Source organism: Phalacrocorax carbo, chromosome 1 (assembly GCF_963921805.1).
Source record: "Phalacrocorax carbo chromosome 1, bPhaCar2.1, whole genome shotgun sequence".
NCBI classification, from domain to species: domain Eukaryota; kingdom Metazoa; phylum Chordata; class Aves; order Suliformes; family Phalacrocoracidae; genus Phalacrocorax; species Phalacrocorax carbo.
In genome coordinates, this window is record NC_087513.1 from 193,228,125 (window position 1) to 193,250,188 (window position 22,064).

Below are 22,064 nucleotides of genomic sequence, written 5' to 3' on the forward strand. Positions count from 1 at the left end.
GTGAACCACCATTTTGCTTTGGGTGGAGGAAGCGTAGCTGGAAAGGCTCCCCTCATTGTAAATGGACTCATCCCACTCACCAAACAAGATTCATCAGTAACCACATAGCTCCAATATATGTTTTCTTGGTGTATCTCAAGTAAAAAAGGAAGGAAGGATGAACAAACTAAAATATAATTCTAAGTGCTTAGTAATAGGAAGCAAAATACCTGTGCCATTAAAACATACAGATGGAGTTTCTCAAGGATGATCCTTCAGAGTATTTAACCATATTATCATTCTTCCAGGAATTCCTGTCTTCTCTTGTTTGGCTAATAAATTCCCACTTTGTTGCCAAATGACATCCCAAAAAAGTGAAGAATTTTTTTTCAGGTTGTCAATAATCAAGTTCTTTTGCCTTTGAAACCCCATGTCACATCATTTCCTTCTTACACAAAATAGAATATTCAGTTGGAAGGGACCTATGATGATCATTTAAGTCCAACTGCCTGACCAAAAGTTAAAAGCATGTTATTAAGGGCATTGTCCAAATAACTCTTAAATGCTGACAGGCTTGGGGCACCAACCACCTCTCTAGGAAGCCTGTTCTAGTGTTTGACCACCCTCTCAGTAAAGAAATGCTTCCTAATGTACAGTCTAAACCTCTGCTGGAGCAGGTCTGAGCCATCTCCATACGTCCTATCGCTGGATACCAGAGAGAAGAGATCAGCACGTCCCTCTCCACTTCCCCTCCTCAGGAAGCTGTAGAGAGCAATGAATGAGGTCACCCCTCAGCCTCCTCTTCTCCAAACTAGACAAACCCAAAGTCCTTAGCTGATCCTTATAGGATATTCCTTCCAGTCCTTTCACCAGTTTTGTTGCTCTCCTCTGGACACATTCAAGGACTTTCACAGCCTTCTTAAATTGTAGGGCCCAGAACTGCACACAGTGGTCAAGGTGAGGCCACACCAATGCTGAACACAACAGGATAATCACCTCTTTTTGATTGGCTGGTTTTGCTGTGTTTGATGCACCCCAAGATGCAGTTTGCTCTCTTGGCTGCCAGGGCATGCTGCTGACTCATGTGGAGCCTGCTGCCATCCAGCACCCCCAGATCCCTTTCTGCAGGGCTGCCCTCCAACCTCTCCTCTACCAATTTATACTTGTACCCCGCATTACTCTGTCCGAGGTGCAGAATCTGGCATTTGGACTTCCTATATTTCATCCCATTAATCACTGCCCAATGCTCCAATCTATCTAGATCCCTCTGCAAGGCACCTTGCCCCTCAAGACAGCATCTTCCAGTTTAGTATTGCCAGAAAACCTGCTAATGGTGCATTCAACTCCTGCATCCATATCATTGATAAGTATATTGAACAGGACTGGCCCTAGAATTGATCCCCAAGGAACACCGCTGGTGACTGGTCACCAGCCAGATGTAGTCCCATTTGCTACAACCCTTTGAGCCCAGCCCTTCAGCCAGCTCTTCATCCAGTACACTGTGAACCCACTCATCCCATAGCTGGACAACTTGTGAGGATATTGTGAGGGACTGTATCAAAAGCCTTTCTAAAAATCAAAAAACCTACATCAGTTGCCTTCCCTTTATCTGCTAGGCAGGTCACCTTATCATAGAAGGATATCACATTAATTAAACAGGACTTTCCCTTTGTGAACCCATGTTGACTGTGCCTGATGACTGCATTCTTTAAATGCCTTTCAATAGTACCCAGCACAATCATCTCCATATTTTTAGCAGGAACTGAGGTTAGACTAACAGGTCTGTAGTTCCCTGGGTCTTCCCTCACACCCTTTTTGTAAATTGCAATAACATTGGCTAGCTTCCAGTCAACAGAGACCTCCCCAGACACCCAAGACCTTTGGTAGAGGATCAAAAGGGGACCCTGCCACAACATCCACTAGCTCCCTCAGTACTCTGGGATGAATCCCATCAGGCCTCACAGACTTGTGAACACTCAGTTGATACACGTGGTCCCCTGCAATCTCAGTGTCTACAAATGGAAAGTCACTGTTCCCGTAGTCATGGTCCTCTGACTCAGGGGACTGGGCAGTCCAAGGTCTATCAGTATTATTAAAGACTGAGACAAAAAAAAAAAAAGGCATTGAATGCCCCCGCTTCTTCTTCATCTCTATTAGTCAGGTGACCATCTTCAACAAGCATCAGTCCAATGTTTTCTTTAGATATCTTCTTGCTATTAACATACTTCAAAAAGCCCTTCTTGTTATCCGACACAACACTGGCTAGTTTCAACTCTAATTCAGCTTTGGCCTTTTGCATCTTCTCCCTTCATATACAAACCACAGCTTTGTAATCTTCCTGCAAAGCCTGACCTTGCTTCCAGAGATCATACAACTTCTTTTTCCTGTTGAGCTCCACAAGGAGTTCCCTGTTCAGACCGGTTGGTCTTCTCTGTCCCACTTGCTTGACAATATGAAGGCTTAATTCTTGTTTCCCAGTTTATTTTAAAGTCCTGTGCCCTACTGAGCTGACCTTCATTGTTCTTAGACTTTACATGATAGGGTCAATTAAAGAAATTTAAGTAGTTTAACATCTGTATGAAAGTAACCATTTATCATTCTCTACTGGCAAAAGACATTTTAGGCAATGTCGAAAGAATTTAAAAAGAACAGCTTTTGGAGGAAAATGGCTCAAACTACAGCAAAACGTAAGAAAATGCTTTAAGAAATTGATTTATTTCTTTCAAATTAAGTTTCATTGACATAAAAAATATTGTATTCTGTTAAATTTATGCAGAACCTGCCAAGTTTGCACCTGAAAATTTTTTTTTAAAAGCATCATCTTTAAAGTGAGCCAGAACACTTGGTGTCTTGCTCGGAGGAAGTCTACCATAAGGATACTCCATCTGGCCAAAATTTTTTTTACTCACTGCTTTTGAAGCCAGTTATAAAGAAAATGGATGCTTTCAAAAACACAGATAACAATTACCCAATTTATCTTTGAAAAGCACAGATCATATGTCCACTTCCATGTGTTCAACGCATGCAAGATGAGATCATTCTGACACATCTTCACACTTCAAAACTGACAACTCAGCAGTTGAAACAGCCACAGCTTTCCTTCAACATCATCTCCTTTAAGATTAATACAAACCTGTTTAGCAGCAAAGCAGCTCCCGAGATCTTGAACACAGCAACTGCCCCACTACCCCGTAAGCATTATTTAAGTATTTGCCCCTAGTATTTCACTTCTGTTGTCACATCTGTATATTCAAGAGCCATATCAGACAATTTCATGGAAAAAAATTAGATGCCCCTGTGAAACCATGCATTTGACCTAAATATACTCCACAAACTTCTGCTTAAATAACTAGCAGAGAGCCTATGGCAAGTGAGCTCAGAAGCCAAGGCTCTTAAAATATGGGCATAGAAAAAGATGCAATTCCATGTACCAAATCCAGAAAAGCCAAAACCATCCAGTCAAGCTCTGAATGATATGCAGAACTCGCTAGAGTTCATGGTTATTTTATCATTAACTTTAATTGACCTTTATTCAAAAAGACATCTCCCCTCTCCCATATTTCAACATAGGCTGCCAAACATTTTTCTCCTTTACCACCCACCTGATCCAAGGCTTCATCAAGCTAACAGTGATACTGTTGTCCAGTTTCTTTTCATTAAAAGCAGCAAACCGTTAGCTGCCTTTTAGCATAAGCACTCTTAAGTTTCATTGAAATTACACTCTCTTCTCAACACGCTAACATGCTATTTACCTGGACCTGAATTAAAAATGCTTGATGCTGTTTAGAATAAAGCCATAGCTATTGCTGAAGTGGAAAGTATCTAATGAACACTGGCAGCTTTCCATAAACAACAAATTTGTGTTGATCTCAGAAAAACCACAGCCTGGTCATATTTCATGAATATTTCAGAATACCCATCTTCAAAATACCCTTTCAACTACAGAAAGATCTTAGCAACCTCTCAACTCATTTAGAATCATTAAATGGTTTGGGTTGGAAGGGACCTTTAAAGATAGTCTAGCCCACCCCCCCCACCCCCCCACTGTGGGCAGGGACACATTCCACTAGACCAGGTTACTCAAAGCCCCATCCAACCTGGCCTTGAACACTTCCAATGATGGGGCAACTTCCTGGGCAACCTGTTCCAGTGTCTCAGGATTTAAACCAGGATTATCCTATTCCAAATATAGGGTTGGTTTTTTCTTTTTTCCTGGGAAAGATGTATCAAACTACATTTGACAGCCAATAGCACAAAATAGGCATATAATATTTGTCCTTATTACTTAAGGCATCAAAACCACACATGAGAAGCAACAGGATAATTCAAACAAGCCATACCATGCCCTCTGAATAGCCACAAACTGTATTGCGTTCAACAAGCCATTGCGGAATAAGAGCAGTAAGAATGTAACTATCAAAATGTGCAGTCTATTGGAAACATTGTTAAACTGGATCTTACAAACATCAAATGTGAAACACCTTATCCTCAAGGTTTTAGACCACGAGTGGAAAACTGCACTAAGGATCATGGAGATGAGAAGCAACAAAACGGATGTTCATCCTATCAGCATCTAATAAGAGTATGTTAAACAAACATAAAGGCAAACATGAAAAAAGTGTTGTAAATTACAAGGTACAAAGAACACATGGAAATGCTGAGGGCTGAAATCAGTTGAGAAACAGACCAGAAATTGGTGGGTAGGGGGAATAAGAGGTTGACAATGTTGGAATACTAAAATTGGTGTTTCTAATGGCAAAAAAGAAGTTTGTACTGAAATAGTGGAATATGAGAGTCAACGAAGGAGCAGAAAAGTCAATCCAAGAACCTGCAGTTTTAGTGGACCTAAAGACGGAAAGGTTACTGCAATTATGGCTATGAAAAAAAGTATGTGATAGCAGTTAAGATTAAATGTCTTGCAAAAAACTTCAGCTGCAGAAGTAGTTTTTAATCAGACAGAGAGTGATCATTGTTCAGCATCTGTAAGAACAGGAACTGAAGGCTGAAAAGGTCTACTTTAAGACAGACAGCTAGCAGTAAACGGAACCCTACTTCTTTCAGAAATGTGAGTTGAAAGCTATAACCATTAAAAACAACTCATTCAACAAATGCAGTGTGTCTGCCTAGCAACATTAGTGAAAGAAAGTAATAGGCACAAACAAGTCACTATGATAAATATTGCAGTGACAACAGGCCAAAGGTTCTACAAACCTAAAATCTGTGCTCAATAATAAACATGAATTTAAAAGTTGCCCACTGTACATTAGCCCTCAAGATTAGTAATAATACACTTTCAACCTTAGTAATACAAAACTAATCAATTTCCCCACTTCCACAGAAACCCTGTGGAATGACAAACAGAATAAAATGATTGAGAATAAAGGGAGTACTGGCTGTTATACTGAATTTCTGCAAGTGATGGAGACACTCTGAAGTGTAAAAACCAAAAACCACCACCCAACAAAACACAACAAAACCAACCACAAACCACCAATCCCAAAACCCAACAGCAACAAAAAAGCCCAAACCACCTATTAAAATAGTTAGCACCATAGCACCAGGTATCCTTGAGACATAAGAAATAACCCTGAAATAATCATAAAAGTAAATCTAGCAATGACTACAAGGGATATTTATAGAGTCCAGTGCTCTGTTTCCACCTGTCACAGACCTTCTATTTGGACAAAATTGTCAGTATATCAGTTTCAACTAACATGACTCCAACTCCTCCCTCCCAAAATTCACTATTCTGAACAGATGTAGATACTCTGCACAGCTTGCAGCACAAGGTACTTTCAACACATTAAAGTTCTTCACAATAATACTACAGTAAACCAAAGAACAGAACAGGTGAGATTCTCAAGTCATTAAAAAAAAAAAATCAAGTTACTGCTTGAAAGATACAAGCCAAAAAAACAGAAAACCCCAACCTAAACAACCAAAACTCTAGCATATGCACACATGCACAGTAGGTTAATACAACTGAAGTTAAATGACTCTTTTTGTGGGCTTTTACCATTTTTCCTTTAAAGAATGCAGAGACGATATGTTTCACATGTAAGTATTAGTTTTATACGCCAAATAATTTGATTAACTTGTCAGTTAAAAAAAAAAATCATATTAGTAGCCATAACACACATTTCAAATACATAGGAAATAAGTAGTGTTTACCTTAAGTTTGAATTCAAGCTGTGGTAGAACAGAAAGCAAGAGGTGACTGTCAATATTGTATAACTCCAGAATCAAGTCAAACACATGCTCTGACAAGTCACTAATTGAGGTTTTACCAAGCATGAGGACCTGATTGAAGAACTGGAAAATAAAACAGAGCATACATTAATAACAAGAGTATACACCCTCTTCTTGTCTACTATGCTTGTCTATCATTAAATCTACCTTTTAATCTTACAACATTTATTTTACCACAACTAAATAAAAAAAGAGGGGGGGCAGGGGACAGGGACATGCATAGATCAGGATTCTGCAGTAGAAATCTTAAAGTATCGTTGCTTTGTATTTAATATTACACATAAGAGACACATAAAAAAGTGATGTTCAGTTTACCACAGAAAAACTACAAATAATATAAGAAACTTAAGATTAATTCCAATGCATCAGATCTTATTATACTGTGACTATATTTAGAGTTATTTCACTGTTGAGAACAATCACTTTAAAAAGCATTCTAACATTTAGTCAAAACAAGGCTGGAACAAGTGGCTAATTACCACACTACACAGCTGGCAGGTTAAGGAGTTGTAAGTAAGAGTGCAGGAATTAATAACTGACTGTTCCAGAATTTGTATTTACAAGCAGAATAATGCATCTGTAAAGCAATCATTCTTTCTTGCTAAACTTCAGAGGTTTGAGGGAAACTTAATACTTCTCGTTAAATAAAATATTTTCTAATACGAAATATAAATTCCATACTACTTTAAACTATAGCCTCTCATAATAGATGGGAAAGAAGTAACTGAATAAGAGTATACTACTCCCTACTCAAAGTGGGGGAACATAATTTGGAAAATTTTTCTTATCTTTGGATAACAATACACAAGTGTGGCTAAACAAATCATAGTATTTCCACCTGCCGCTAACGCAAGAGAATACACTTAACTGGCACTTCAGTTTCCTAATTCCAAACTTGGGACAGACAAATATAATGAATTCTGATTAACCTGATGATGTTAATCACATCAGTAAAGAAACTGAAAACATGAAAACTACCACTTTTTAAGGTTATATACTGAACCCAAACAAGTGATACAATACAAAAAGTCAACAGTTTCTAGTAATAACAACCAAGAAATAATAGATAAGCACATTTAATTAGAAGTTAAAGACTTTATGCTGTCTTGCAGAAGGAAACATTTTCCTTTTCTGAATATAGAGTTGCCTGGAATGTATATATTCCTGGTTAGGGAACTAACCCCTACTGTGTCTTTAATATATTTTAAGAAAGAAACTAACTTTCAAAACAAAGGAACCAGACAACAAAATATTTCCCACCTGTGGGAAACCAAGACTGCATGTACATATTTTCCTCAAGAGAAAGATTCTTATTGTACAGACCTCCTTAAAACCCAAAAAATGTCACTCAGTTTAATCCAACTTTACAAATGAACAATATTAAAAACAAGATCCCACGCAGCAATACCTTCCCAAACAGCAGGTTTGACTAACAGGTTTGGAGTCAAGAGTTTTCGCTGAAGATTTTAAAAAAATCTTAGTAGGTACCCACTTTCCAAGTACCACAAGTGCTACAAGTCTGAAAGCCACAAAACACATTGAAAATTTTCTATTGTTTTTAAGCTTTTGAGGTTTTGGATAGCTGCCACGAGACCCGCTAAATCCTTAACTACTTTAAAAACAAAAAAAGTGTAATATTGTTTCTATTGTGCAACTTAATCTAGAGCATACTCCTGTCTGATCTTTACTTCCTCTTATCCCTCTTCTCTTGCCATGTCTATGATGTCTACACTCAACTAGCCTACAACCCTCAATCTACTCTCTGGTTTTCTTCCTTACTATCTATTCTTAGATTCTGTTTCCTCTTCTTTTCCTCTGAAAATGGCCTTAAAATTCTGCTCTATCTTCACTTCTCCTACCTTCTAAATAGTCTCATCTCCTCACTAGAAAAAGAATTTTGCCACACGAACAATGTATTTAAACATTTTTATCAGAACGATACATGTAAGTATGTTTGGTCTTCCAGTCACATTAAGGATTGAAGTGCAAGGGTTCTCAAGACAGTGGAAAGTAAACTATCCATCACATTTCAGAAATCAAAATTGTTACGGGCTTAGTAGTTTCCATATGGTAAAGAACTAGACTCAAAGGGACAGGTTACATAATGCTTCATTAATATAACAATTCTCTCAAAGAACAATTGAGAGTTTATAAAAAGTTATCTTACAACCCTTTGACTATATGCAATTCATTGTTTTTATAATACAGGTCTGTTAAAAAATGTATTTATTTCCATATTTGTTGGCAGTCTTCACTTACATTAGTAATATATGGTTCAATTGCTTGCGCTGTCCTCTTTAGTAAAGCCTTCGCCAAATCATAGGCTTGCTTGTTTAAATTCTGGGAGAAAAAAACACAACAGAAAAATTTTAAGCACATTAATCTTAAAAATAAATGAGAATTTAAAGCTACCATGTACTGGTAAATGTGTTAAAGAAATAGCCTATTCTTTTTATACTTTCAGTTGTAAAGATAACCTATAAAAACAAACCTAGTCCAAACAGAGCTTTGTAGCCTCCGCTGATATTACTGAGAAACCTCTTTCCTGCCAAATCGGGGCTTACTTTTGAGTTGCCCATCTAAGCCTAACACTCAGTGAAGTCAGTTCCTACATTTTACTGTTGCTTCTTATCAGCTTCCCCCAAAACAGGAAAGCGAGATAAAGCAACACCAAGGCATTTACAGTCACCACAGAAGCAAGACTCTGAACAGGATTGTGGTAGAAAGTACAATTCCGTCCTTGCATCAAGCAGCCACCTGTGAACAACCACCACAGTGTCTCCATAGGATCTCCTGAAAATACTCAGCCTGTTTGACTGAGATAGTAAAGAAGAAGAAAAAAACCCTAGCATTTTAGTCCCTGAGCGAAAAACGGTGAAAAATACAAACTAACGAATCTCTAATATAAAAAAAACCCCAACTAATAAAAAAAAACACCAAGCCACAACATTCCTATCCATCCATTTGACTAATTGGGTTATTGCTCTATCACTGTTTCCTTCCTTCTCCAGCATGCATTCTCCACCCTCTGGTTGCTATGTCCTTTCTTCCATTTCTATATCGTAATTATTTTTCAAAAATTTCCAGAAGAAAATGCAACTCAGCCCTTGTGACACCCACTGCAGACTTGAATAACACATAGAAGAATGAAAGAAAAGTCTTCAATACCAAAAAATACAGTCTTTTAATAGGTAAAGTTGCTGTAAAAATATAGTTCCCCAATTTTGATTAGTCTTCGCAATTTAAAAAACCCAGCATACTCCATTTAGAAGACAACTGTATAAAGGGGCAGTTTGTGGTTGTTTTTTTTTTAATTACATATCAGCCATAAAAGGAAAAAACCTTCCTTTAAGCATAATGAAAAACAAACACAAGATGCATTGCCACACTCAGGGTATTTCTTTGCCTGGATATGCTTGGTTCATTGTAGCTATCTGAATGAAAAAAAGGTATTTGCAAAGAGATGGAGAATATTATCTGTAATTTCAACACTTGTGTAAAACTATAGGGTTCTAGACTGCAGTGGGAATAGATTAACATTTTCTGTTAATATAAAACAAAAGATGTCTTTGACTTGCAACTGATAGAATTAAGTTACTGAAATCAAAAGACTATGAAGATTCATGCCTGAAGGATCTGTTTTACTTAGAGCCACTACAGAAGGTGAATAACAATCCCAGTTCTGGGAAGATACTCAAATGCTTCCACAAGATGCTAACATCCTTGTAATTTCCTCCTCCCTTATCTAATCAAGACATAAGAGTCAACACTGGCAGTCTTTTACAAATTGTACAGCTGTTCCATGTCCCAGAAAATAGAAGGTTCTGCATGCTAGATTACTCTTTATGGTTGATTAGACCCCTCCCCACCCCCAAAAAAAATGCCACCCCAAACCCAAAACAACCCACCAAGCACCATTTCTACCTGTAGCATTTGTTTTCTGTTATTTAGCTAGAGTTGTGACTGTTCAGGAAGTAAAAGGCACAAATAACCATAACAAGGAATGTATGACACTTGGAATTCTTGCTCTGATCCTTCTTGACTTCCACAGGTCACCTCCACCAAAACAAAGAAAACTTTCACCTGGGTAAGAGTTCACTCTAGATCATGAGCAAGACCTGATTTACATATAAAACAAGTTTGAACAGCACAGCAGAGTTCCAACAGGCAGATCTGTTTTGATTCACATTAATTACAGTTTCAGCTTGTATCTTTCACACAGCAGTTAATTTTAAAAAACAAAAGCTTCTCTAATTCATCTACACAACTACTAATAACTAAAGTTTAAAAAATTAAACAAATTCTCACACAAAGCCTTAGGAAAGGAAATCTGAAAAAACAGGCATCTTTCATAATTAAGCCACTGAAGGCCAGGCAAAAGATCTCCCAACACCTTAATGTTTGCCAAGATAAATGCAAGAAGCAGCTATTTGCAATCCTGAGCAACATATCCACATTATTCTTCATTCCTTCTAAAAAGGCTGCAAAGAGAAAAAATAGTCTTGATCACAACTGGCTATGGCAAGTTAGCTATTTTTTTTTCACACCTCCTGCATTTGATTTAATTGTGCCAATAACCAGGGTCCTCAAATGTCCAGAGGCCCAACTTCTGGAAAATAACAATGTCAAAGAAGTCTTAAAAGCACATGAGAAAGTCTTCTTCTCCCCTTCCCAGTTTCAGGAGAAAAGCAGAAACAAGAAAAAGCAGCACTGCCTTAGCTGAAACGAAAACAGGAGCGACCCAGGCCATTATCAAATAGGTTCAAAGATCTTTTAAATACATCCAACCTATCTTACTGAATAATTTAATAGCCACAAAGATACTTTCAATTTGCCCGAAGGAGAAATTGTATAAGGGTAAGACATAATTTAACAGATTTCTTCTCTGTGTTTATCTAAACTCTATCATTTACCTCTCTTCAGTCTTTCTGTACATTCAGGAAAAAAAAGTGACATGTATTTCAAGATCCTTTAATGACTGAAGAAAGCCCTCACTGATGGGGACAATCATCTTAATCAGGATGCCTCTAAGAGCATGTAGGCACCCGGTCGGGATAAGCTTTCAAGAGTCCTGAACTGGATAGAAACTAAGCCATCAGCTGGCAACACTGTTTAAAGCAATCATTAGTAATTGCTACATTTTGAAGGAAAAAGCAGAATTAAGTATTTATTGATAAGGACAAACCAAAGAACAACCCATGAAAAGGCAGAACACAGATCATCTGCTAGATAAATTGAGAAGTTACATTTAACATCTAAAATAGACTTAGAGGATGCTGCAGACAGACCCTTTTCCCCAAAAAAACCTTGATTTTCTTTCAGAAAAGAATGTTAATAAACAGAGAACTACTTCTTTATTATTAAAATGCCTTCAGCAATAACATATGAAGACAGACTATCTTTGTCAATCATAAGTACTCTCCTTTGTCTCAATTCCTACTTTGAGTTTTGTATATTACTAGCACTTCAAGCTTTTTATGCTTCTGGAAGACATTAAGAGTTTTGCCGACTCATTTTTCATACCTGTTCTGCTCTAGAATGTTTGACAAACTTCTACTGCGGACGCAAGAAGCAGTGGCAACCTCTCGGACAGCATGGCACAGACATTTTTGTATATAGACAGAGAATGCTCTCCAGGACAGTTTACCACATAGCCAAAAATCAGCTGTACCGGTACCATGGGGTTAGCAGTGATGGAAACGCATACCCAGTGATTTTTTTTTTCTTCAGTTCCTTTTTCCAGTTTCCTCTCAATGCCCAATTTAACACAGCTCAAAGAAATTATTTCACTCAATTTGTATTCATCCTTTAAAGAAAAATCAAAACAGAACCAGAAAATAAATGCATGTCTTATTTTTTTTCCTTCAAAAAGGATGACTAGGTAGCATCCAGTCCTTATTTTTACAACTTTAGGAGTAAATTCAAATGATAGATCTGTTTCTAGAGGAAATATTCTTAAAAACCCATACATTTTAACATTTCGTTTTCTTGGAATTTGGAAAGGGTCTTCAGTTTTACTCTTCTTATCAATGGCACAGCAGAAGAATTTGTATCCAAAAGCACTTGACAGAGCAGTTTTAACAGACTCTCTAGTTCTACTGGGGGAGGGAAACAGGTTTTTAATGATGGCTGATAAAGAAAAAGCTCAGCTGAAGTGCTGCCAAGATAGATAACACCAATTATTAAGTAAGTTCCTAGTACAGACAGTTAGGAATTTAATTGTCAGTATCACTTTTTTCAAAAAGATAAGCATGTAAAGCATGTGCAATGTGCGATGTGGGATTCCCTGTAGTACTCCTGAGGCTGAAAATGGAACACTCTGGCAAACACTCAAGGAAATAAAGTACAATTTGCCTTCTAACACACTGCACAAACACAAAATTGTTTACAGGTGCTGCCACTAAGGCTTTATAATCTAAGATAACAGTTAAAGGAAGGGAAAACTATTCATTTTTCTTGCCTTTTCGTATTGACTACCTCTCCCTTGCTTCTGGCCTTTTCTGGGTTTAGTTCACCATTTATTTTTTTCATTCTCTCTTAATATAATCCTATCAAAAGTATTTCAGTAGAGTTCATAGAAAAGAAGAAAGGAGAAACCACAGAAAGAAAACAATAATTAAACATCAAAGAAATTAAGAGTTGAGCACATGGTCAGACAAGTTAAGTTTACTGTTTTATTGACTTATCTGATACCTGCTGTACTACTCAAGCAAGCCTGCGCATACTCTAATGCACCTGTTTTACAATAGAAGCATCAGACACTTTCATTCAGGTTTATATCAATATGGCTTTTATTCTGCCCAAGTGAGATGGATGACAAACTCAAGTGAGCTAGAGCAGCTTTGACTACTTCAGTGACTACTAATTATGCTAGAGAGGCATTTGATAGTACGTCATGCCCCCAGCATATGCTCCTTATGCCTGAGTTTTTGCAGTCGTCCTGCTAGCACCACTGCCTATTAGACTTACTACTCAGGACTGTGGACCATATCTGGCATTTCTCTTGGAAAAATTATTGACCTTGATCTCAAGAGGTAAATGCATTTTAAATGAACAATTTACCAAAGGCTAAGGTAGTTACTACAACACTTAAAAATATCAATAGAATTCAAATCTGTCTAATGTTGAATTTCAGCCATTAGACCCGGATGCTAAGGTCTACAGCATCCAGGATCCAAAACTAAAGGATCTGTTTGAACCTTCTGTTCCCAATACACACTTACATACTGCTCCTTTGATAAATTATACAGATCAAGCTCTTCAAGTCTTCAACCTAGTGTTATCCAATACAGCTGTTTATACATAAGAAGTCACACTGGCTCTATCACTATCTTCCAGAATACAGTCATTCAATTCACAAAGGCACTCCACATTCCCTCACATGCACAACCTTCCTTGCGGTTGTATTAAAAATACACCACTTGCCTGTGTCACTTGCTACAATCACAGTTTTATCTACAACAACCTCTCAATCTGTTCATTTTCAAATTTGAGCTAGTAGTAGAGCTATGCTCCTTCTACTCCATCAAAAAAATTCTTCTGGTCCCCCGGGAATCTGGCTAGATAAGGATTCCCCTCTCACCATTACCTCAGCGCTTGCCATTATGCCATTTTTGGTGGCCAGCCTGATTTTTCAATTTCCCGTTCCCACAGCCTGTACAGCTTAACAGCTAGGTCAGCCAAGACATAGTTGCTTTTACAGTGGACCTTATCCTTAATCCCCTTTTAGTTTTGTGCTCAACAGACACTAGTAGAAAAATTCTTAATCTGAATTCATTACACTTTTCCAACATGACATCAGTAGCCACAGAAAGTGCTTAGATAACTAGTTAAGCTCCAAAATTTTAAATAAACACTATACGAAGATATTGAGATGAAACAGAAAAAATTTAGAAGTTTCTTTTCACTAGTATGAGAAAGGTTAAAAAGTTAAAATTAAGATAAAAGTACTCAAAATATGGTCTCAAATTATGAAACTATTTCAGTTAGAAACCAAGCAACAAACTAGCACCCATCCAAAGAGCCAGTTTGATTGAGAAGTGGAAGAAAAATGCAAAACCTCGAATACCTTATCCTATTAAAATGTTCAAGTCAATGACTTAAAACCCACAATAAAACAAAGCCATTTCAATGCTATAGCTAATCTAACAGGATGCAAGTTCTTCAATTCAAAATCAGTTTATTAAACATGAATCATAAAAACAATGCAGTCAAATCGAGTTACAATGAAATAACAGATGCTTAACAACTGAGAAAATACAAACGGAAGTATTTTGCATAGTCTTACTTTTGTTTCTTGTATTCCAAGGCTTACTTAATAAAGCTGAGTTTTAGCCACACAAGTCTCAGTCTGGTCCTGGCACAAAAGTGCTAGAATCCTTGAAGGAAACAGCTAAAACATTTCCAGCAGGGGAAAAATGGCTGATCTAAACTAAGCATTTAGTCTTTCACTGTCAATAGAAAAAAAATATGTGCTGTTCATTTACTGAAATTAACGGCTTGTGGTAAGGGACACTATGTTGCACTACTTGCTATATTCTTCAGAGAGCACCTCATGAGAAGTCTACTCAGTTTCTTCAGATGTGCCGCCTTCATCAGGGTTTGGGTTTTTTTGTTTTTATTTTTGAAACAAAGAAGCAAAGGACACTGCAAAGCTGCAAAAATTTCTCAGTTAATATCCATTTAACCTTATTGTAGTTTTTAACAAGTGTAAGTAAAGTTAGCCTTTTCCTGAACACCTTTTTTTAAAAAGGTTTAAAAAACCCCACACCTGTCAGATGACAGCCAGAACTGTCCAAAATCCAGCTAAGTACACATTTCCTAGATAATTTCCTAGGTTTTGTCACATACAACCTAAGTCACGTTCTACACTGTAGCCCAAGAGATTCTGGTAGGACCCAGCTAGTTTTCTGAATGAAAAGTAAGGCCTTCTTGCTTTTTAAACATTTAAGTGTCACAACGTATGTAAAGTTTGAAGTTCTCAGTTCATCTGTAGGACACCTTTTTTTCATTTTGACAAAACAAAATTTCATTAAGGAAAGACAGCTGTCACTTGGGCTTTTCAGGCACCACTATTTCTGAACAGTTAGTTCTACAACTGCATCAAGAACATACCAATGTGCTTTCAATAACACCAAGTCAACATTTCTGAAACCAACAAAGCCAACTACAAAACAGCAGTTAACTTTTTCCCTCCCACTTTGGGCAGCACATTAATTTGAACTGTTGATACAGCATTACACTAATTAAAAGCTTTCCAAAGGATATATGTGTCTTTTATATTAAGTTCTACTGGTATTGACTGTATATAAAAACTCCATCTATAAATTCATATCATTAAAGCTTTTAGATTACTATGACCACTGATACTTTAATTTATGGCAAGTGAATCAAAGCAATGAAACACTACTGAATTTTCTGACTATTAAAAATTATCTGTTTGCTAAAAAAAACCCCAAGTAATAGGAACACATTTGCTACAGGTATTCTCTCAATTAAATCTAAATATCTGAATACATACATACAACAAATTACAACTAAAAAAAAAAGCCGCTATGAAGCCTTACCTTATGTGCTGGCACTAGATTAACTAATACTGTATCCAAAAGTTCCTGTGACACAGTATCTCCCTCACAAATGATAGAGCTCATTAGATCAACCATGTGCATATGTACTTTTTGGTTATGACCATTGCTGAAATGAAAGAAAAAAGATTCTTAGTGTACTATTCATATGAAGTACAGTTTCCACTCAGAGTACTCCCTACAGTGATGCCAAACAAGGAATATATAATAATCAAACCTCAAGTTTTCTTAGAAGTGAAAATAAGTTTCTCAGCTGCATATATCACTTCTCCAAATGTTCTTCAATCTCATGCCCTCTTTATTTACTACTGTACTAAAAGAGTAAGAGGACTATATCTATCCCTAACATGAGAAGATAACGTATTAGAACATCAATCCTTAGAATCTTCATCTGGAGTGCTGTGTCCAGTTCTGGGCTTCCCAGCGCAAGAGAGGCTTGGACATCAGGAGCCAATCCAGCAAAGGGCTACAAAGATGATGTAGGGACTGGACAGCTCTCATACAAGGAGAGGCCAAGAGAGCTGACACTTTTTTTTTTCCTTCCTTTCTTTTAAAAGATCCCTCAAGAAGAGATAGCTTAGGGAGAAACTTATCATCATGTTTAAATACCTGGTGTTGGGAATAAAGACAGAGCCAGCCAGACTCTTCTCAGTGGTGCCCAGTGACAGGTCAAGAGGCAATGGACACAAGGTGAAATACAGGACATACTGATTAACCATAAGAAACTTCTTAAATCAAGAGTGAGCAGCAGAGCAGATAGCCCAGAGAGGCCATGGAGTCGCCATCTTTGGAAATCCTCAAAACCCAACTGGCTACAGTCCTGGGCAATCTGCTCTAGCTGACCCTGGTTTGAGCAAGGGAGGGAAACTAGACCATCTCTAGCAGTACCTTCCAGTGTCTGCTATTTTCTGACTCATGTTTTTATAGCAATAATCCTCCAAATTTCTTAGAATTGCATATTGCACCATCCACTTTCAACCTCAAACACAGAATAAAATAAATGCAGTAAAAGACAATCAAAGTAAATTTCTTGGAGAAAAAAAAGATGATTTGCCATGTGTTTTGTCTAATTACAACAGGCAAAACTGACAGCATATTATATTTATACTGCTACCTTTACTTAAGCTGAATTACACAACTAAGCTCGTTAATGCTGAAAGTCACACAACAGACTGAAGACCTAGGTTAGAAACACTTGACCTCAGCCATGCAATAATATAATTGCAGGTGACAATACTTACTTTATTACTGAAAACAGCGTTCTATACAATTGTGTAAAAATCTCATTGCTGTCTTCTAATTCAAAGCATATGTTATAAGACTTGACCCAGGCAATGTTCTGTGTTGGACAGGAAAAAATAGGAGGAGTAGTTAATACAAAATTAAGTTGAAAAATTACATTTAACAGTTATTAATGAAATAAGTTATGAAGCTTACCTCAAGCAAATAAAAATATCGATTAAACTGTGGGCTTTTTGTATCTTCTAAACCCTTAAGTTGCCTTGTTATGAACATAAATATATCCTGAAAAGAAAGAAGTGATAGTTAATCAATTGCAATGAAACTTCCAAAATTAAAATAATCACCTTTTAAAATTACTAGTATTATTCACCACTATAAAACATGCAGCAGTGACAGACACACTATTTCACTACCCAAAAGAAGACCTACAAAATAAAGAATGTCAAGGAGTAATTTTAAAATGCTTCATGTTTCTTTAAAGGGTTGAGAAATAACCTTTTTCTGAGGAAGCAAAAAGTGTTTCTTTTCCAAAGAAAATCACTTGACAAAAAGAGCTACAACTGGCTGACATACCACAGAAGTCAAAATATTATTCGGAAGGACAATGAATTTTATATTTTTACTTTACACTGCCATGTGTTTCAACAGGAGAAGGGGAACAAAGCAATAGGCAACTGCAGCTTCCCTAACAGTATTATAATAGGTTCACACTGTAGTGTTTGTGCATTTCTCAGTCATCATGCTACTGACACCGATGACATCTGTTGCAAAAACCAATAAAACCAAGTTTCTCCTGCTTCCTTTATCAACTTCCAGGCACCAGAAGACTTCTTCAGAAAAGTCTCACACAGAATAAATTCAAGCACATTATAAGGAACAGTCAATGATGAACAGAATGGAAGCACACAGGAAGGTATCCTTTTAAAATGCTTTTTACATTCAGATAATTAACAGCTAGAAATTAATAACTACTATATTAAATCAAAAGATTCAGAAGTACATATCACTAGAGACTGTGCTCACAGCTTCAACTGTATCTATAATGCTTTATCTAACCTTATAGGTATAAATCAAATTCCAAAAAGGTATAACATTTCCATAATAAATACAAGCAAGCCTTACAGTTAACCCTAAAAAAGAATTATCCTAGCAATAGTCTAGAAAGCTTTTCTATAACGTTTTCAAAGGACCATTTCCCCTCACCCCAAGAACGATGAGATGGACAAAACACAGAAAAGGAATCCCATTTTCAAGGCTACAACCACAAAATCCAGCTTTATTCATTAAACTGAGCATTTAACTGTGATTCTAGGTAAAAACAAGGATTAGATTACACGACATCATCATCTCGTGACAAAAAAAACACAGCAAGTACATTGTTCAGAGATATAGCTACATTAATGTCTGAATTTGGATCAAGGTTGTGCCTTTGAAGTTTTAAGATCAGAAAAATCACTGTTTGGTTCACACTTCAGGTCAGTCACAGAGCACACAATCTAGACTCTTTAGTTGAAATTACACCAGAGAGACAGTTCAAAGGACACACCTAACAGACTCCAACCACTAAAGAACATTCAGTCCACAGACAAAAGCCAGTCTGAAGAATATCCCCTTAAAAACCAGAGCCTGAACCACTAGCAGGCCAGCAGCCCACCCAAAATTAGTTCCATCATCCAAGAAACTGGTACACCAGAAGGTGCTGTGAAGTTTAGAAGACATACAAACTAAGTCTCAGTGAAGGATAACATTCAGTTAAGGAAGCAAGCGAGCAACTGAGAGAATGACCAATGCCAAATATAGAAACTATTTAATCTTAGACTCATGCGCTATGTATAATTATTCTGGTAAACTTGTACAGATGAACCTCAATCAGTGCAAAAATGGATGGTGTTCATTTAACAAAGTATCTTTATTTTTTATCCCGCAGCTCAGTACGCACACTTATTTTCTGGACATGACTGAAAGATTCTGCTGAGACCAAAACTAGTTTTCCCAATTTTTATGAAGTACATGTCACTGTATTGTATACTAATACATACATGAATGAATAGCATACATGTGTATGTCTAGCATCTGAATGCTTCACAAATAATAATGGCATCATTTCAGAGGGTAATAATTTCCTCCTCCATTTATTCCTGTTTTAAAGGAAGAAAGACAGACTAAACTCAAAAGCACTGGTTTTTAATATCTAGTGTGAAATAACCCCAAAAGTTTGTCTTTTGTAAGCATACAGAATATACCATTTGAACATGCATTTATGAACGCAAAACATGGGATAAAATAAACTTTGCTGCAGCTAATAAATTACAACATTTTCAAATTGGACAATATGGTTTCACATTCGACTCCATAAAGCAAGTCTACATTAGAACCCAGACTCTAAAAACAAAAGTACTTACACTTCAACTTTAGGAACAACATTGAAAGTTTTTTGTGGATTGTTGTCTTGATACTAGTTAACCACATAATGGCTTCAGTAAGCATCAGAGCCACGGCATTCACCACAGAACATAAACTTCTGCTACCATATATACCCTTAAACACCCCGATTTCAGCTGAGTCGGGCAGACAGCCCATTTGTCCACATGGTTTTCTTTGACACGTACCAGCAATTACAACATCTTCCCCCAAGAAACTTAGATTTGGGCTCTAGGCTTTCCCCAGACTGAGGAGGACTTAAGTTAGAAGTTTCCAGATCCCAGAACAGTCCTGCTCCGGTTCTGCTTTTAGCCTATTCGTGACATTTTCCATCCCTGTTGTCAAAGATCTTTCTACACTCAGCGAAGAATGTAAGACTTATACTGAGGATACACATAAAAGAGGGAAACCTCAAATTGTGATCCCTTCTCTCTGTATCTCACTTGCATGATGCATAAGTTATAAAGAGATCCAAAGAGTCTGAAGCAAGGGCAAAAACTTAAATCTTAAGTTTTCCCCTCTCAAGAAATTACCCTTTTCAGCACTTCCTTTTGCCATCTTCAACTTTGGTGCTAAACATACTAGAAGAAACTCAAAGCTGCAGTATGGATATGATATTAAATACTGGGTGAAAGTAATGCCAAGATATAACCCAAGAGGAAGCATTCTTCCTCTTGCCTCTTTGTCATAAAGTGGAAGGAACTCTTCAACATTTGTATTAGAGCTTGTCCTGCAACCACAAAAGCTTTGCTCAGTGGAAATGCGTTTGCAAAAACCTACCTCAGCAGCCCTACATAAAGGTGTCTACTGTTTGTCCTTTACTTCTCAAAATGTCTTTAGAAATCTGCATCAAGAAACTGAATTCTGAAATCCACAGATTACAGAACTGAATGCTGGCAGTGGAAGTTCCTAGTCTGTTCTATCCAAATAGCAGTAGTAATATGCTTACACTGCAAGTATGAAATCAGTAATGTTAACCTTCCAATATTATACACTATAAAATTCAAAACTTAGCAGCATTTCATAGATCGAATTCTGTAAGGAGGAATACTATCATTTGTTAGCCCAGCTCAGAAAAGAGAAAAAACCTCTAAGCCTAACAAGCAAAGGAAGATGCATACTCAAAACTGAAGTAGAAATCGGGATGTCTCAAAACCAGACTTAAATATAGCACAGTAGAGAAAGCTAATGTTTGTCTCCAGTTGAAGGTGGTGTAATCAATAAGCTACCTAGATAGGTGTGTAATCAGAGGTGTAACAATTCAGAATTAAGAAAACACAGCTAACAGAAGCCTCTAGGTATCTCTCCAGTATGTCTGGTAACAAATGATGTACACTACAGTTGAAAATGTTTGCCTCACTTATGAAGCCCTTATGGTGCAAACACTAGATCTGAAAGTGAGTACTTTCTCCCACTGTAATAGATACACCTTCCACCACAACCAGCTTTTTATCCTACTGTGGAGAAAACAAATGAAAAAAAAACCCAAACAAAACAGAAAAGCTCCACCCCACTCTTAAATCAGGGAGACAAAAAAAGGATGCATTTTTCAGTGTTATTTTCCCATGCAAGGTTTTCTGTAAGACTTGGATCATCACTCCAGATTCAGACTGTTTAAGGGAAGTAGTTTGATTTTATGAATTGAAAAGAAAGTTAGATTTCTATTTTGAAAAAGTAAAAAAGAAAAACATAAAACAATCTAAAATTTTATTTTTCTGAAACAAATGGGGTAGAAATCTGTACTGCCTTTTCAAACCTGGCATTTCTCTATCAACCATCTCCATCTAGTGGGATCAGTGATGTTTGTAATTGCAGAGTTTTCCAATTCACATCAGCAATAATTAGCCTCTGGTCAAAAATACTTTTTCTTTGTTTCAATAGAGCCTTTAATCTATAAAAATACAGCAATCATCTCTTGGTAGTTTAATTGGAAACAGCAGGGATATCTTCCCAATTGAAGGAATTAGCTATCTAGCAAGAGATTATTATAAAACCTATAGACATATCAATAATTCTAAAGTAACAGACCACTATCTGCAAATCCCAATGGCAGTTCAATAAAATATTTATTTTCAATATAAATCCAAAACCCTACAGGTTATTGAAAGATGTACTATATATCACTTTATCATCTAATGAACACTTGACCTGACCAAACACCCTTAATCCCAGAATCAAGAGAAAACCTTGGATAGTTTAGGCTGAACCAGGAATAAAGGGAGGGAAAAAAAAGTTATAATTTATTATATCAATCATTCAGTTTAAAAACCTGGTGTGGAAGAAGAGATCAATTCAATTTACCTTGAGTTTATCCGGTGAAGTGTATGGGGCTTCAGGGGCATAAATTCTGAAAATATCAGCAAGACAACATGCTACCAGCAAACGTACATCCTTATCGGGATGTTTGAGGAAAAAGTCTGAAGCAAGATGTAAAGCAAGATTTAGGTAGAGCTCCTTTTCTTCTTCAGAGTCCTGGTCCATATCCATGAAAGTTTTCACAACCATCTAAAAAGGGAGACAGACATCAACACATAAAATGCAGTACTCTATGTAACAGGGTCCTTACTGAAAGTTCCATTTCTGGTTTCG

At 36.9% G+C, this 22,064-nt stretch overlaps 1 protein-coding gene across 3 annotated transcripts in view; it reads right to left on the minus strand.

The window, feature by feature from the left end:
• PDS5B (PDS5 cohesin associated factor B) overlaps positions 1-22,064 on the minus strand; it is a 108,645-nt gene that overhangs the window by 59,989 nt on the left and 26,592 nt on the right. For all 3 annotated transcript variants that reach the window (XM_064441042.1, XM_064441043.1, XM_064441041.1), the window contains exons 3-8: positions 21,777-21,980; positions 17,250-17,336; positions 17,054-17,151; positions 15,795-15,921; positions 8,488-8,568; positions 6,151-6,291 (exon numbers count right to left, since the gene is read on the minus strand). In XM_064441042.1, coding sequence (XP_064297112.1) covers positions 6,151-6,291; positions 8,488-8,568; positions 15,795-15,921; positions 17,054-17,151; positions 17,250-17,336; positions 21,777-21,980 — 738 coding nt within the window. The remainder of the gene's footprint in view (positions 1-6,150; positions 6,292-8,487; positions 8,569-15,794; positions 15,922-17,053; positions 17,152-17,249; positions 17,337-21,776; positions 21,981-22,064) is intronic.